We start from the raw sequence: 15,485 nt of genomic DNA on the forward strand, positions 1-15,485 counted from the left end.
TCGGCCATGTAGGTCAAAACTACCTGTGACCAATCCTACCTTGTCAGATTGGTTTAGATGAAGAAGATAGGGTGACGAAGCAAGGCAATTAAGATTACTGAGAGATGGCCTAGTTGTCTTCCCAACAGCACTGGCCTTTGTTGTTGAAGACACTATAGAGTATAAACACTTAAGATGACAGCTGAATGGGAAGCACCAGCATTGTCCAAAGATGTGTCTCTAAAATGTAGATTAGTCTGCATCAGTTAATACACTAAGACTGCATAGTTTGAGTGCACGGTGCTGAGCTCCTTTTTAGATATTTTATTGAGGTGTTTGGAACAGTTGTTGACAATTATAAATAAGACACATACACTGTTGTTTTTTGTAAGAACAGGTAACAGAAACAACAGCGGGCAAGATAAGACTGCAATCATTGATTTATTAATGAAATAGAAAAAACATATCCCTATATGTTCTAACAATGGGGGACATAGCCTAAGCTGTACTTCAAACAAATATCTTAGTAACAGTACTGAATTAATGAAGCCCTCCTCTTGAGATAATAGCCTCTATTGATATGTCTGATCTCGATGAAATATGTCAATACCTGAAGGGGTATAGATCTTGTAATGCACTTAGCTTAGCAAGGCTTTGTCATCACATTTAAGATGTTTTGGCTATTAACAATTTAAAAAAAAAATACTTGTGGCAATGCTCTTGACAAAAATGAGATGGATTCAACACTTGTGTGACCAATATAAAAGCCCAATATAAAAAAAGACATAATTTAACTGTGTGTTCTACTCATTTTGCATTTACTTAAAAAAATGATGTGCTGGGGATTATGATTGAAAAAACACAGATATACTCCTTTGTTACCTTGTAATGAACAACGGTCGTCAATTTGTACATGACCAAATCATTGAATATAAAGTTTTGCTCTTTACTCTGAAGCTATAAGCACACATCTGAGGAGAATCTTGTGTCTGTGCTTAAACAGTGTATTAAATAGATTTAATCTATCACCTAATCGTTTGCTACTCCACCATAATTGTGTGGAATTGATACATGAATTAATATGAATCCAAAGGGATTTAGTTGCTAGATATTATCTTTACCCTGGCAAACATGCCATGTCAGGTTAGAGATGTTGGCTAAAATAGAGAGCTCTGGCAGAGCAGGTGAAATGAATTGGATGTGCAGTTGAAATTACCACCAGCGCCGAGCCAAATGGTGCTAAATATGACTAGTTCCTTATAAGTTTGTCTGCCAGCCACTTTGGCAGTTAACCTGCAGTCAGCCTGTCCTAAATATAAGACATTATGTGATTTATAAAATCAAACAAAGCTGAGTTGACACATATCCTTGTGGAAGACAATCTCTCCAAGATTTCTTTGACAGAACCAAACTTTCACATGCACAGAGATCACATATTGATATATTGAGATGGGTTTTGTGCTTGACATTGTGCAGTAAATAAAATTTTAGAGAGTGTACTTTGCCAGCCAACCATCTGTATTGTTGTTTGACTGCCGTTTGGATGTGATACGTTGTTTCTAGCAATGAATCTTGGGTCTTTCCAGGTCAGCGTGCCATGTATCATTCTCTGTCCCAGACTTTGTATTTTTGTTGGAAATTTGTGCTGTTAGATAATGCATGAAGAAAGGGAAGCAAGAATGCACAAGAACCCGTTCAGTTTGTCACAGCCTTGTTGCAGACTTGTGACGATGTCCTGGTCAATTGCCTGAAGCTGGATCACACTCCCATATACAAAAGAGTTGATCCACCACTATGCATAGTTTTAATGTTTCTAGTCTACTTGCTCTGTAACTGGTCTGCAGGAAAATTAATGAAATGACTAAGCACTTTTCCCACATCAGGTGTTCCCAGCCTTACTTAGTGCAATGGCTGAGTTACTTGTGTATTTATGTGTGTACATGGTCTGTATGCGTGCCAGGACATGGCACACTACACTGGTCCCTGCTTTCCCTCTGCCCTGCGGTCATAGCAGGCCAGGCCAGCTGTCAGTGGAGTCAGGAGTAGTGTGAGAGCGAGAGGTTGTTGATCTATGAGTGACCTGTTTGTCTATTTCGGCAGGCATTTCTCTCTGAGAATGTCCTTCTCCTCAGCACTGGAGATTCTGTAAAGTCATGGCAACCAGATGAGTTTAGCATGATGTTTTGCCAGTGAGGAATAGCAGACGGCCCAAAGTAACAACTTGGCTGGTGGTCAGCTCCCACGCACGCACCCACACACACACACACACACACACACCCTTACTTCTATCCTTATGAGGACCGCCATTGACATAATGCATTCACTAACCCCTTAACCTAATTCTACCCTAACCCTTAAAACCAACAGCCCTTTGAAGTTGTGAGGACCGGCTAAAATGTCCTCACTTTCCCAAAATGTCCTTACTCTGTAGGTAAAAAATGTGTTCCAGTCCTCACTATGTAGCAAGTAGAAGCACACACAGACAAACCCACACACACACACAGACAGAAGCAGAAGCCGAAAACAAAAAAGGGTGTTTGTATAGTAGATGAAGATTATGTCTTTTGTTAACCAAAAGAGCTGCTGTATGTAAAAGTCAAACACCGAAGTGTATTTGTATGCGAATGCTTGCTTGTCTGTATGCTAATAATGCTAAACTGGGCTTAGCTTGTGTTGGGCTGTTAAAACCCTGTGTTGTAAAATGATCAATAAATGTATGTTGTATCTTGTAAAAAGTGCTGCTTAAATATAGACAGGCAGCATACTTTTCAAAATAAAAAGTTGTTATAGTTCTCTATGTTATCAGAAAATCAGTGTATCAGCGTGACCAGTATGCTGACCTTAGTGAACTTACAGCCAATCCAGGTTATCCTAGGCATGCTTGGGATAATATAAACCAGGAAGTGTTGAATAGCTCTCCACAAATGAGGGAAATGCTGACTTTGTAAGCCATAGATGGAATCTGTCTAGCTTTGTGAGAGAACGCTGGTGACCCTTGCAGATCCCTCCCAAGTCCTTTTTCCACCGGGAACCACAAATGCAGGCGTAACAATAGCTAGCTTTATCATTCAGCCTCTCTGTGTCCGGTGTCATGTGCTATAAAGAGGTCCAGGTGGTCACCAACACAGATGAAGTACATTTAGAATGGCATGGCAGCCTTTCATGAGTTATGGGAATATTGTGGGTCCCTAGTGGGTTACCACATGACTAGCACAAGTATGTTTCCATAAGACTGGGTCATAGGATAAGGGCACATTTTCTCATTTTGGGTTCCTGACACAGAAAATGTCTGAACCCTTCCATCTGGCCATGTCTCTGTCTGATCACAGTCATTGATGATACAAGTCCAGTTGGTCAATACGAACTTTAAACTAACTTCAACTCGATGCTATATTGGGTAAAACGTGTCCAACTGGTGACTATCAAACTAACTTCAGCCTGGTGTCTGATCTGCAGTGCAGCTGTATGCTTTTTTTCTCACACATCAACACCTGCTTCTGATGATTGGGCTGTTTGTCTCTTTTTTCGCAACTTGTAAAAACGTTGAAGGTTTTCTTTTTTCCTGACATTGTGACGTGCCGCTCTGATTAACTGCTAAGCCAACGTACAGTGTGATCCATCAATCACCTGCTGAGCTGAATCAGACAGATCCTGATCCATCACAAAGTTAGGAAGTCTTACTATATTTCAGTTAGATGACAGTAATAACAGCCACGTGACCTAAGGTCAGATCAAGAAAACATGGAAAATGTGTATTTTGGGAAGGCCTCATGAAAATATGGGGTAAATATGGGTATGATGTTTTTGTTGTCACTTTTGGAAATTTTTAAGAAAACTGAGCGCAGAACTGCGACTGGGATGTAGGAACAGAGAGCCACAGAGTTAAAAAGACACAGACAGACGGAGATAGAGACAGACCCAGACACAGGAAAACAGAGTAAAGAAAAAATACTTGAGAGTCAGAAAGGGAGGCTGGAGAGCTTGAGTGCAGGATGTTTTGATTTCATCCTCCCATTGTCAGCAGTGGGCAGAGAAATGGCGCGGGTGTGTGACGTTGTGATCAGCTCATCTGATGAATTGACCAGTGTGTACTGGCCTCCTGCCTCTGAGAATGAGGCAGGAGGCCAGGACTCAGTTGCCTCTTCACCAGGACAAACGGCCCAAATGATGCTCAGTCTGGTGGAGCTCAGTGGATGGTGTTTGATACAAACAATGCCAGGGTTAGAGGTTCTGCTCCCAACGGCTAGCCTTGCTTAAGATGTATGTCATCACGATATAATTGTTTAGTTGTTGTGGAGTCATGGACCATCAGTCAGTGTTATACATTATTGTACTGGTTGTTGCATTGGGTCAAAAAACATTTATCCAAAAGACTAGTCAGCAGCAGCCAAATGCTTGTAAATATGTAAGTTTGTCAGTTCTGTAGCCATTTGGCAGATAGCCAGTGTGTTTTCAGTCTGTCTTTGCCACTAAGAAAAGTTCTTGGCCTGTGGAATAATTAGATTAACTGCTGTGGTTTCTTTCATGCCTGTTCCAAACTGATAAAACCAAATTTGAAGACTCAGTTGACACTCTCAGCTAACAAATCATCTTTAGTAGCAACACAAAGTAGAAAACACCTACAATACATACTTTTATCCATGAATATAGACAGGAATTAAGGTGAAGTAAACTCTGCACTGAGTTTTTCCTGGGCCCTGCAGTGGACACCAGGCGTGACAGGGAGGACAAGACGAAGGAAGGAACAGTGGAGAGAAGAAAGGAGAGATGGAGAAAAGGGACAAAAACAGCAAGGCCTTGTTGCCAAGAACAGTGCGCTCCCCCCTGTCCTCCCCTCTTCCTCCTCCGTTCCTCCTCTCCTCTGGTGAGGGATCACTAGGGGAAATCCAAACACTGCAGGAATGTTATCATTGTATTGCATTAGCAGCATTCCCCGCCTCATTTAATAGACTACAGACCCCTCTGTTGCATAGGGTGCCTGTGTTTGTTTCACTACTCATCTGTGTGTGTGTGTGTGTGTGTGCGCGCAGTGCACTTATGAATTCCTGTCTGTCTGTTTACTTGCATGTATTTTTGTGTTTTTTTCCCCCGTTGTCTATTTATGCATATTTTTGTGTGCAATTAACCATTAAAGAGGCCAAATAAAAAATTGTCCGCAGCTTTTTGAATGAATAGAATATTACAAAAATATAAAGGAGGCTAAAAGAAATCGGCCAGGATGTAAGTTGAATGCATGAACATGTGCTTTGGCTGTCAGCTTGCAGTGGTTTGTCACAGCAGCTTGTGCAGCTCCTTTTTTGGCAAAATGTGAAGCCAGAGCCGGGGAAGTTATGTCATGGTAATGTTCAGCAATTATCAGTGAAGGGAAAGCTGGCACTTGTTATGTTATTAAGACGACACAAAAGGGTATGAGAAACACAATGGGAGAGTGTGAAAAGCTAAGCAGTGTAAGGTTGTAAAGGTGGGAGATTATAACTGACACAGAGCTGTTAATATCTCCAGTTTTTACGTAATTTTTCGAATCCATTGCATTGCTCCCTCATGGGTTGATCATGTTTAAATATCGGTTTAGTGTGTGAGATTGTAGTAGAAAGGTTGGACAGTGCAGGGCCTCATTATTTCAAGTTTTTAAAAGCTTTTTCAAGTTCATGTTCAATGTTTGGTGTGATGACAACAGTATGTGATTTTTTTTATTTATTTATTTATTTAAGTTTTATGTGGGTGTAAGTTCATTATTATTTTTGAGGGATGTTTAGTAAGTTGTTTTGATAGTTAATGGCACAAGCTTTTTATGGCTTGTTTGTTTAATAGTGAAGACCACATCAATAATCTGTGATCAGAGACTTCCTTCCAAAGCATCACATCTGCATAAATCTGTCCAGACTTTGCTAGTAGGAAGCATGAATCATATATAAGTGTCCAGCTGTGAGTGTGGATCCAGGTGGAGTGCATCTGTTGGCCTTTTAGGTCAGCACTTTAGTATCTGTGGTCACTTCCTGCCCCTGCTTTTCCCTTCCCCTCCTTGGCTCTGCTCTGCTCTCCCTTGTTCTCTATATTCTCTCCTTTTCTTTACCTCACGTTCTCCTTCCTTCCATCTTCTTTTTCCTCCTCCCGTGCCCTCTTCCAATCATCCTTTTTCTCTTCCTTTTCAACTTCATCCTGTATCATGGTACAACTGATCTTTCTCACTCTAGTCATCCACCCTGCATCTGATCTTGTTTTGCTTGTCTTGTCCAGTGTAATGATTTTTAAGTGCTGAGGGGATCTCCCTCTTGTTCTTTTATTGTTGTACTACAACACAACTTTTTCAAAGAAGGACAGTTATGGCTAAAATTGTAATCATTATTATTTTGTAAGGTATATTTATCATTATTAATCATGAAGATTTTTTTTTTTTGCTTTCTAAATTGTATGATTTCCTGGTGCTTCAGGGATAAGATATTAAATCTGTTTGGTATTCAAATGACGCACAAATGATTAAAACAGCTTTTTAACACTCCAACTCTTCTTCCCTTCTTGCAGGTTGCAGTCGTAAAAGTGAGAAACACTGACAAGGTATTCGCCATGAAGATTCTCAACAAATGGGAGATGCTGAAGCGAGCTGAGGTGAGCATCACTCACTGGCTTTTGTTGGTGTGCACCAGTTCCGGTACTGGTTTTGGATACTGGGCCATTGCAGCAGTATTGGGGAAATCTGTAAGGAAAATAATAATCAGGATTGATGATTAATTTAAAAAAGTGTCTGCTGTCCAGAGAAACCTCAACCCTCATTTATCCACACTGACATCAGGCCTTCTGCAGAACACGTTGCTGCTTGAGCTGTTTTTCTCATTGACCTTCTCCTGACGTTCTGACATTCCTGTTGGTCCCCTGGGTCTTCAGTTTTCATGCCTCATACGTCACAGGCCTAAACTGGTCCCTGCTGTGTGTGTGTGTGTGTGTGTGTGTGTTTGTGTGTAAATGCCTGGACATGGGAAACAATGTAGAGCAACAGATGTACTGTAGACAGTGCACACTAAGCATGTAATTGTTGTTGTAGACGGAGAACATCAAAGCACTCTACAAGTATTTAAAACTGACATTCACAGTGCTAGATAAGGGGCCATATCTGGATGTAGTGTTGATTGATATTATAAAGTGATCCATTTATACAACAATATTCTGAAAATTGATTTACACAGAGAACCTGACTTGAAGTGAGGTGTGCACTAAATCACAGAAACATAAAGTATGGTCACCAGTGTGTTGTAGAGAATACTGACAAGCTGTCCATTAACTGCAATACGGTTCCATGTACACCTGATCACTGGGTCATCATGTTAAGGCTGGAAATGAGCCTAAACAACTTGCAATATAATAACCTGGATATTCTAAAACCTTTGTTTACATGAAGCTGATCAGTAATCGGATTTCTCCTCTATCTTGTATCTTGTACTTTTGAACCAAGACAGCCATATTTTAAGTTGTTGTAGCATGAGGTGTTTTATTTTCTTTTTTGGTCAGAGCATTTGGACTGGCAGAACAGAAAGGTCAGGGTGTGTTTTGAGTCATCACACATTTTTTCTGTGTGTACATGTGTTTCACTTTTACAAAACAAATGTACTGTTCAGCTGTGGGTTATTTTTTTTTTTATTACTTATTTTATTTTCAGTTTTATTTTGTCAGAATTTGTATTGAATCATTTTGGACATAAGAAAATCATCCCAGTTTTCTTTCCTTCTGCCTTGGTTAAATAGTATTTTGTCACTTAAATTACAACATTTAATTTGATTAAATGAACAAATGGCTTGCTCAGGAAACTGCGTGAAAAATCATCTCTGATTAAGGTAAGGTGGTGTAGGTGTGACATAGTTATAAATATGGATAACTGGCACATATGCTTGGCACACTCTAACCTGTACAACTGAAAATCGAATTGCCATTCTCTCATATTGTTGTCATTTTAATCTTAAGTATAAAGTCTTTAAGTCTATTGCATCTTTCTTTAGACGGCGTGTTTTCGGGAGGAGCGGGATGTGTTGGTTAATGGGGACTGCCAGTGGATCACCACCCTGCACTACGCCTTCCAGGACGACAATAATCTGGTAACATGGCATTCTCTTTCCTCTTCTCTCTGTATATGTGTATGTACAATATAATATATATAATATATAATAGTTTTTTTCCACCAATCACCATAACTGTATTTCCAGAAATTCTCCTTCCAGGTTCTTAACCTTCATTTATCTCAGGGAACTTTTAACCTTTATTTATCTGATGTATCAGACTCCTTTTTGAGTATCACCCCACCTTACTTCATACATTTCAGCACGTTCAAACTGTAGTACTTTCCAAAGTAACAACCACAGTCTTCTACTGTGTAGCTCCACCTGCCGCTTTCACCATTTCGCTGGCCAGTTCATTTATAGAAAACAGTACCACCTCCACATGATGACTGGTGACCTGCCAGACGCTGACCAGCACATTCACTTCTTACCACAAAGCACAACATGACTTAGAATTGTAGGAAATTGGGCAACAGAAGTTAACACGGCCAAAAAACATTTATGTAAAAAACCAAAAGAATGAGTTTGGAGCTTGCCGACTTGTTGTGGGCCAAGCTCTTCCTCACTTTCATTGGCTGCTGGAGGCAATCGTTCTCCCTCTAACCTGACAGTCTGTCCTCTCTGTGTGACCCTAAGTTCAAATGCCAGGACTGCTTGTCATTCCATTTCCCACATTCTCACAACAAATGCTTTACCCTGGACACTCCCCAAGGCTTTAAAAATATACACCGCTGCCCGTCCAGCTTTCTATTTTTAGGAAAACCCTCAAAAGTTAAGAACCGTTTAGGCGTTTGCTGCCTCAGTGCCCCTCTGTAGTAATGATACTGTGAGAAAAAAGGGAGAGTGAGGAGGGTGGGGGAAAGGAGGGCGGTATATTTTTGACTTTCTTGTGTGACTTTCTTGTATAGTTTTCTACATAAATCATGTCACTGTTTCACACTATACAGATAATTTTTGTCTAAATTGACTTCTTCTGTTCTGCACCTTTTTGTTAATTTCTTTTCCAGTACCTGTCATTGACATTTATCTCTCTTTTTTTTTCTCCCTGTCTGTCTCTTTGTCTCTCTAGTACCTGGTCATGGACTACTACGTGGGTGGTGATCTGCTGACTCTGCTCAGTAAGTTTGAGGACCGGCTGCCGGAGGAGATGGCCAAGTTCTACCTGGCTGAGATGGTGCTGGCCATCGACTCGGTTCACCAGCTACACTACGTCCACAGGTGAGGACCAGGCAAAATGTGTGTGCATGTTAGAAGGCATGAATGTGTGTGTCTGTAATTATGTTTTTGGAGAGCAACAGACTGAGCAATAAGTCCTGATGATGGATGTTTAGTGTATTTACATTATTCTTGCTGTGTGGGCAATTTTCCAGCTATGGGGAGCCACTGCAGCTAAATTAAAATAAATGAAAATAGTGGAGAGTGTGTGTGTGTGTGTGTGTGTGTGTGCGCATGTCTTCAGTCATCACTGAAGGTAGTCAATACCGCTGACTAATTATAGAGTATATTAGTTTGTGTTCCTGTGTGTGTTATTATTTCCCCTTGGAGGTTAGGTTTGTGTGTGAGTGTGTTTGAGAGGCAGGATTTCAGGGCTTTGGAAAATGACTGTAGCACTGGAAGAAGTACTCAGATCTACTTAAGATTTACTTAATTAAAAGTACCAGTACAACATGTCATTACAAGTAAAGTTCCTGCATTCAAAATCCTACTTAAGTAAAAATACAGACGTATTATCAGCAAAATGTACTTAAAGCGGCTATAATCAATATTTTTTATAATAACAATGTATCAAATAACCAAGGGAAAACAATGTGACAGTGTGAAAGGTGTCGCTCGTAGTGATGAAGAATTATCACCTGAATCTGCCGCTCCCATCAGCTTTACGGAGCTTTATAGCGAGTTTCAGCTCATTGTTTAGCTGACCAGCCCACAACTTCACTGTTTTGGTTCACTCTCACCGTGTGGCTAGCTGGTGAACATAGTGGAGCATTTAGCAGCTAAAGAGCCAGATATTTCCCTCAGGAGGTGGTAGAGACCAAAATCTATAGCAATGTATTTTATTGTCATGTTTTTTTAATGTAAAATCTAAATCTGAAAAGTAACTAGTAACTATATCTGTCAGACAAATGTAGTAGAGCAAAAGGTACAATAATTCCCTCTGAAATGTAGTTTGGTAGAAGTACAAAGTAGCATAAAATGGAAATACCCGAGTAAAGTTCAGTACTTGAGTAAATGTACTTTACTGTCCACCACTGCCATCTTGTTCCGCTGTTACTGCTAATTTTACAAATCCAAGTGCCCTGTTTACAGTTATGGACACTTTAACTTTTTCACTAATTTCACTGAATTAATACCAAACAGCCTAAAAGCGGACTGTTCACTCCCTGTGGCACTTGAAACCGGTTTCTTCTGTAACATATATGCCAAAAGAATTTTTCAGCCAATAGAAGATGCCCGTGGGAGCAGGAAGTTAGGCTCTACAGACAGGAAGTGGTCACCTCGGCATGTTAACACAATTACAGTGTTGCTTTCGCCGGGGGGCTCGTCACAGCAATTTTGTTCAAGGAGCAAGGGAAGGATGAATAGACAGAGGGAAAGATGAGAGATAGATAGAGAACAAGGGAGGGACAAAGCCAGGCTGCTTGGTGGGATAACGCTTTGGGTGTGTCTGTAGTTGCTCTGATCTCTAATACGCCACTGGAACGTCAGACGGAAAGAGACGTACTGAGAGGCGATGACAGAGTTATAGAGAGATGTAGATATAAATGTATAAGTAAAGAAAGGGAGTGAAGGAGAAGTGAGTGGGGAGCCACTAATTGCATGGTGTTATCTGGGGGCCGTGGGTGGGGGTTGGCAGTGGCAGCGCAGACGGAGAAGTGTATGGATGGAAAAGGGACAGGGAGGAGGGGACAGCACTGTTTCTCTTTAAGTCCCCTCGTGGACGCTTTGGGACAGTAATGATGGGGTATGGGAGGTGTGTGGGTGGGGGTGTGGTGCTGTTACCTCCCCCCATGTACCAACCCCCAACTCCTCCTTTGCTCTCTCTTTTCTCACTTACACGCACACTTGTGGGAGATTTGTAAGCTTGCTTTGTAGAGGGTGGAGACGGCCAGGCACGTCCCCTGAGGAAGGTGTGTCCTGCTGGCTGGTCCCATCTGATGTGTGTGAGTGTGTGTTTTGAGTGTGTGTACATAAGGATTTGTGTTTATCTTAGTGATGGCGTGTATGTGTGAGTTTGGTGTGTTTCCTATTCTTATGACTAAGTTAGAGTACAATGCATTAACCCTGTAATTTAAAGGCTTTCACGTCCATTAAACAGAAAACCAACCACCCTCTATTCATGGCCCACTTTCAGTTACACCAAACACACAAACAACCAGGCCACTATTGAGAATATGAATGGGCAGGTTGTCGCTATACTGCAGTGCAATGGTTTTCTCACTTTTTCTCTTGGGAACAACAATTTTCAATGGCCTGTCATGCCAGTTTCTCTTGGGATCATTTGAGGTCCATACTAACTGTACTGTGACCCACCTTCAAGTCCTCATCCCGATGATAAGAAACATTTAGAATAAATGTAGGCGGATACCATGTTTAACATCTTTTTTACATGTCTTGTCACATTTAAATGAAAATACAGACACAAGGAAATAACCAACAAATATGTCAAACTATAGTCACTTTATTCTAATTCTAATTCCATTCTAATTTCCAATTTCTAATGTAAAAGAGAATGAGCACTAACCAGTGAATGCAGCTGTTCTGTTTTAAGCTTTTATCTTAATAATAGCTACAGTATCAGTCAGACTTGTCCTGTAAGGAGAGTTTTCCCAGTCTGAGGATATGGTAGTCAGCATAAATCCCATATCTTTGCTAGCAGACCTTCATTCTGTTCATCATTATACTCAAACACTCGTGGAAACAGTCAGTTAGCATATTTTCTTTTTGAGTTCTTCATCATTAACATTCAGTTACACTGGAAATTCTTGGCTACTTGATTGATGATTCGGCCCCTAGTCTGTTTTAGCTGTAATGACTTGTTTTTACTCGCCATAAATATATTTCCTCCACACTACACAAGCCATGAGAAGCTCCTGTATGTTAAACTGGGCTAACTAAACACTTTTAGTGGTGACTAGCTCTACCGGACTCACACATTCACATGAAGAAACTCAGTAGCCTAGCAACATTAAGGCTACAAACAACCCATAATGCAACACTTGTAACAGGCTCACTCTGTAAGAGCAGCATGCGCCGGGTACTTGCACCATTGTAAATGTCTAGTCCTCAAAAATAATATGACCCCACTTTTTCAAATATAATTTCCAGAAAAAAAATATTGTCTTACATTCAGGCCAATATGGTATGGTATTATATCCATCAAATGTAGTCATCAAGTTGTAAAATAGATCATGAGCTAATGCTTGGTGGGTCCCCACTCGGCGAGAGTAATAATATGTTCTGTGTCCCTGGAGGGACAGAATTTTTCATTTGGTATGCAAGCTAAAAAAAAAAAAAAAAAGAAGACATACAACTGTCATTAATAAGTCGAGTCAGAGGAATATTGTCCAGCTCCCCACCAGGACTCTTCCTGCCTTTTTTAGAGGGCTCAAAGGTATTCAAGTATCATCCCAAACATGGTACACAAGACATAGTGCTTCAATATGTTTAATATCATTGCCTCATCTTGTGCCTTTTGCTGTTTTGTAGGGCTGGAATGGCTGTTAAGTTTACTGTTGCATGTTATGTGTCTACGTATGTAGCACTCCATTGCCTGTGTCTTTACTAGAAATTATGAAGGAACCCTAATGCTTATTGATGTGCAAAATTGCCCCAGTGGCCTAATATAATCAAATATATTAAAGGGGTGGCTACCTTGGTAGAAACAGTATGGCAAAAGGCAGAAACTGTTCACAAATTTATGTAGTCATATGGTATATGTCATCATATTGCCCAGCCCTAACTTATATTATTTGGACAGCTAACCTTGTTAATCATGGCATTCTAGCTCCCCTACTGTGTGCTTTTTCTTGCGTTGGGAAGTAGCTGACCTTGTGACAATGTTGGCCCATTTAAAATTAATATTTGCAGTCCTGTTGACGCTGATGAAGTTGAAAAGAGCCTAGATGAAAGAAATAAAGAGCAAAAAGAGCCTTGAGGTCAACCTTCTGTCCCCCCTCGGCTGAGTCCCAAGAGAGGCAGCGCGCGTTAGAGTCGGACGCAAAGGGGGAGACTGTGTGTGTATGTGTGAGTGTGTTCATTTATTCAGTGGTCAGTGATCTGCGTGGCCTCCCAGAGGGGCCTGACAAACGTTTCAATAGGCCAGCTCAGCATGGCTTTGTGCCGCCTAACACCACATCTGCCTGCCACAGGAGTGTGTGTGTGTGTGTGTGTGTGTGTGTGTGTGTGTGTGTGTGTGTGTGTGTGAGAGAGAGAGACACTGCCTGAGAGAGGGGGATTCTGATAGAGTGAGAGTCAAGGTGGGGGTTGGTACATGAAGGACAGCGGTGTGTGTGTGTGGATTGTTGTGATCATGGAGAGAGGAAGACAGATAACAACACACACTCACATGAAATAAGATGTTATGTGAGGGGGTGACAGTTAACATCTTTTCTGAGTCTTACTACTGTAGAGTACTGTGTAATTGTTTGTATGTGTGTGCTTATGTGTGCGATGGTATGTGTTTTTTCCTATTGATTACACCCTTTGTGTGTTTTTCTTATTGATAAGGACCATGTGTCTCTTCACAGCCTTTTACACTTACACTTAGACACACACACACACGCACACTTATCAATGAGCTTCATTCACATTGTTAACTATATATGTGTATGTGTGTGTATATAATAATAATAATAATAATAAAAACTTTATTTATAGAGCACTTATCAAAACAAAATACAACGTGCTTCACAACAAGAGAAATAAAATACCACAGTGAATGATGAAATATAAAGAAATAAAATACATAAAATACACGAAAGCAATAAAATAAACAGCCAATTGAGGTAAAATCAGGATATGCTTTCAGATAAAAATGTGTTTTGAGAAGAGACTTAAACGAAGACACTGACTCAAACAACCTAATTTCTTCGGGCAAGTTGTTCCAGAGCCTCGGGGCCCTGATAGCAAAAGCTCTGTCCCCCTTAGTTTTCAACCTGGACTCGGGGACAGACAGGAGACCCCTGCCCGAAGATCTCAAACTACGTGAAGGTTCATAAGGGATTAAAAGGTCTAAAATATAGTCTGGAGCCAGGCCATGAAGAGCCTTAAAAGTAATCAACAAGATCTTAAAATCAATCCTAAAACAAACAGGGAGCCAATGTAAAGAGGCTGAAACAGGTGTTATTTATATATATATATATATATATATATATATAAATAAACTTCTTGGATGTTAGAGGTATTTTCCAATTAGATTGAAATGTACACTTAATGAAAAATATTTTAATAGTGAGCCTGTGATAAGAAGGTGTGTGTGTCAGAATCAAGTGATGCCAGAAGTCACACAGGCAGCAGTTCTTTGAACCATTAGTTAACAAATGCTTGGCTAGAGCCATGTGGACATGCCTTGTCTGTGCAGTTTCCAGTGTTGCTGCAGGCCACATTGTGTGTGTGTGTGTGTGTGTGTGTGTGTGTGTGTGTGTGTGTATTGTGAGGTGGTGTCCAGATGGCCCTCACAGATGGATGCTGTGGTCTTAGAAGAGATTACCTCCCTCTATTCTCGTCTCTGCGCTTCTCCTTAAGACCGCAGGAGCCCTGTGACACAGTAGCCCAATTAGCTACGCTAACCAGCGTAGCCTAGCACTAGCTTAGCACCACCACCTCTCTAGGTTTGTCCATGTGTGGAAGGCTAAATGTGAGTCAGCTCTTGTGCTGTTAACTCCAGCTAAGACTAAAGTGGTGTTAGCTGGGGACTATTATGTGGCTGCCCTGACCATCAGGGGGCTCATAACAACTGTCAGAGTGAGACAGATTGTTAAAGAAAAGATAATATTAAGTGCAGCGGGCAAAAAGTAATGCTGACTTTTTGGTGTCTGAGACAGAAAGAGAAGTATGGGAGATTTGGGAAAGGAGGAGGATGGTAGAGAGACAATTGCTGCTAAGAAGAGAGAGAGGAAGAGGGGAGTGGGCAGACAGGGGCTAAATGGTTTATCAGTAGCAGCACCAATAGCCCCCTCCCTTACCCCCACTGTGCTGTTTGTGTGCCACACACATTTACACACACACACGGACAGGCAAGGGTCAACTCACGCTGTCAGCTTTTTGGCAGACCAGAAGTCTCTGGAGCAGATTAAGGCCTTCCAGCAATTGAAGCACCTGTGTATATACATACACACATACACCAACAGTGCCACACGCTAACAGTCTAGTCCAAGTGTTATGGGGGTCATTCGTGATTTGTAAGGTCTACACTTCCCGTCAAGGTATTCCAGGTTCTGTGTGCAGAGGTTGTGTGCCTGT

The 15,485-nt window shown here is 41.0% G+C and overlaps 1 protein-coding gene across 7 annotated transcripts in view; it reads left to right on the plus strand.

The window, feature by feature from the left end:
* The window catches only part of cdc42bpab (CDC42 binding protein kinase alpha (DMPK-like) b), an 82,672-nt gene that overhangs the window by 31,657 nt on the left and 35,530 nt on the right, over positions 1-15,485 (plus strand). For all 7 annotated transcript variants that reach the window (XM_044170399.1, XM_044170398.1, XM_044170400.1 and 4 more), the window contains exons 3-5: positions 6,502-6,585; positions 7,968-8,063; positions 9,094-9,242. In XM_044170399.1, coding sequence (XP_044026334.1) covers positions 6,502-6,585; positions 7,968-8,063; positions 9,094-9,242 — 329 coding nt within the window. The remainder of the gene's footprint in view (positions 1-6,501; positions 6,586-7,967; positions 8,064-9,093; positions 9,243-15,485) is intronic.

Source organism: Siniperca chuatsi, linkage group LG16 (genome assembly GCF_020085105.1).
Source record: "Siniperca chuatsi isolate FFG_IHB_CAS linkage group LG16, ASM2008510v1, whole genome shotgun sequence".
Classification (NCBI taxonomy): domain Eukaryota; kingdom Metazoa; phylum Chordata; class Actinopteri; order Centrarchiformes; family Sinipercidae; genus Siniperca; species Siniperca chuatsi.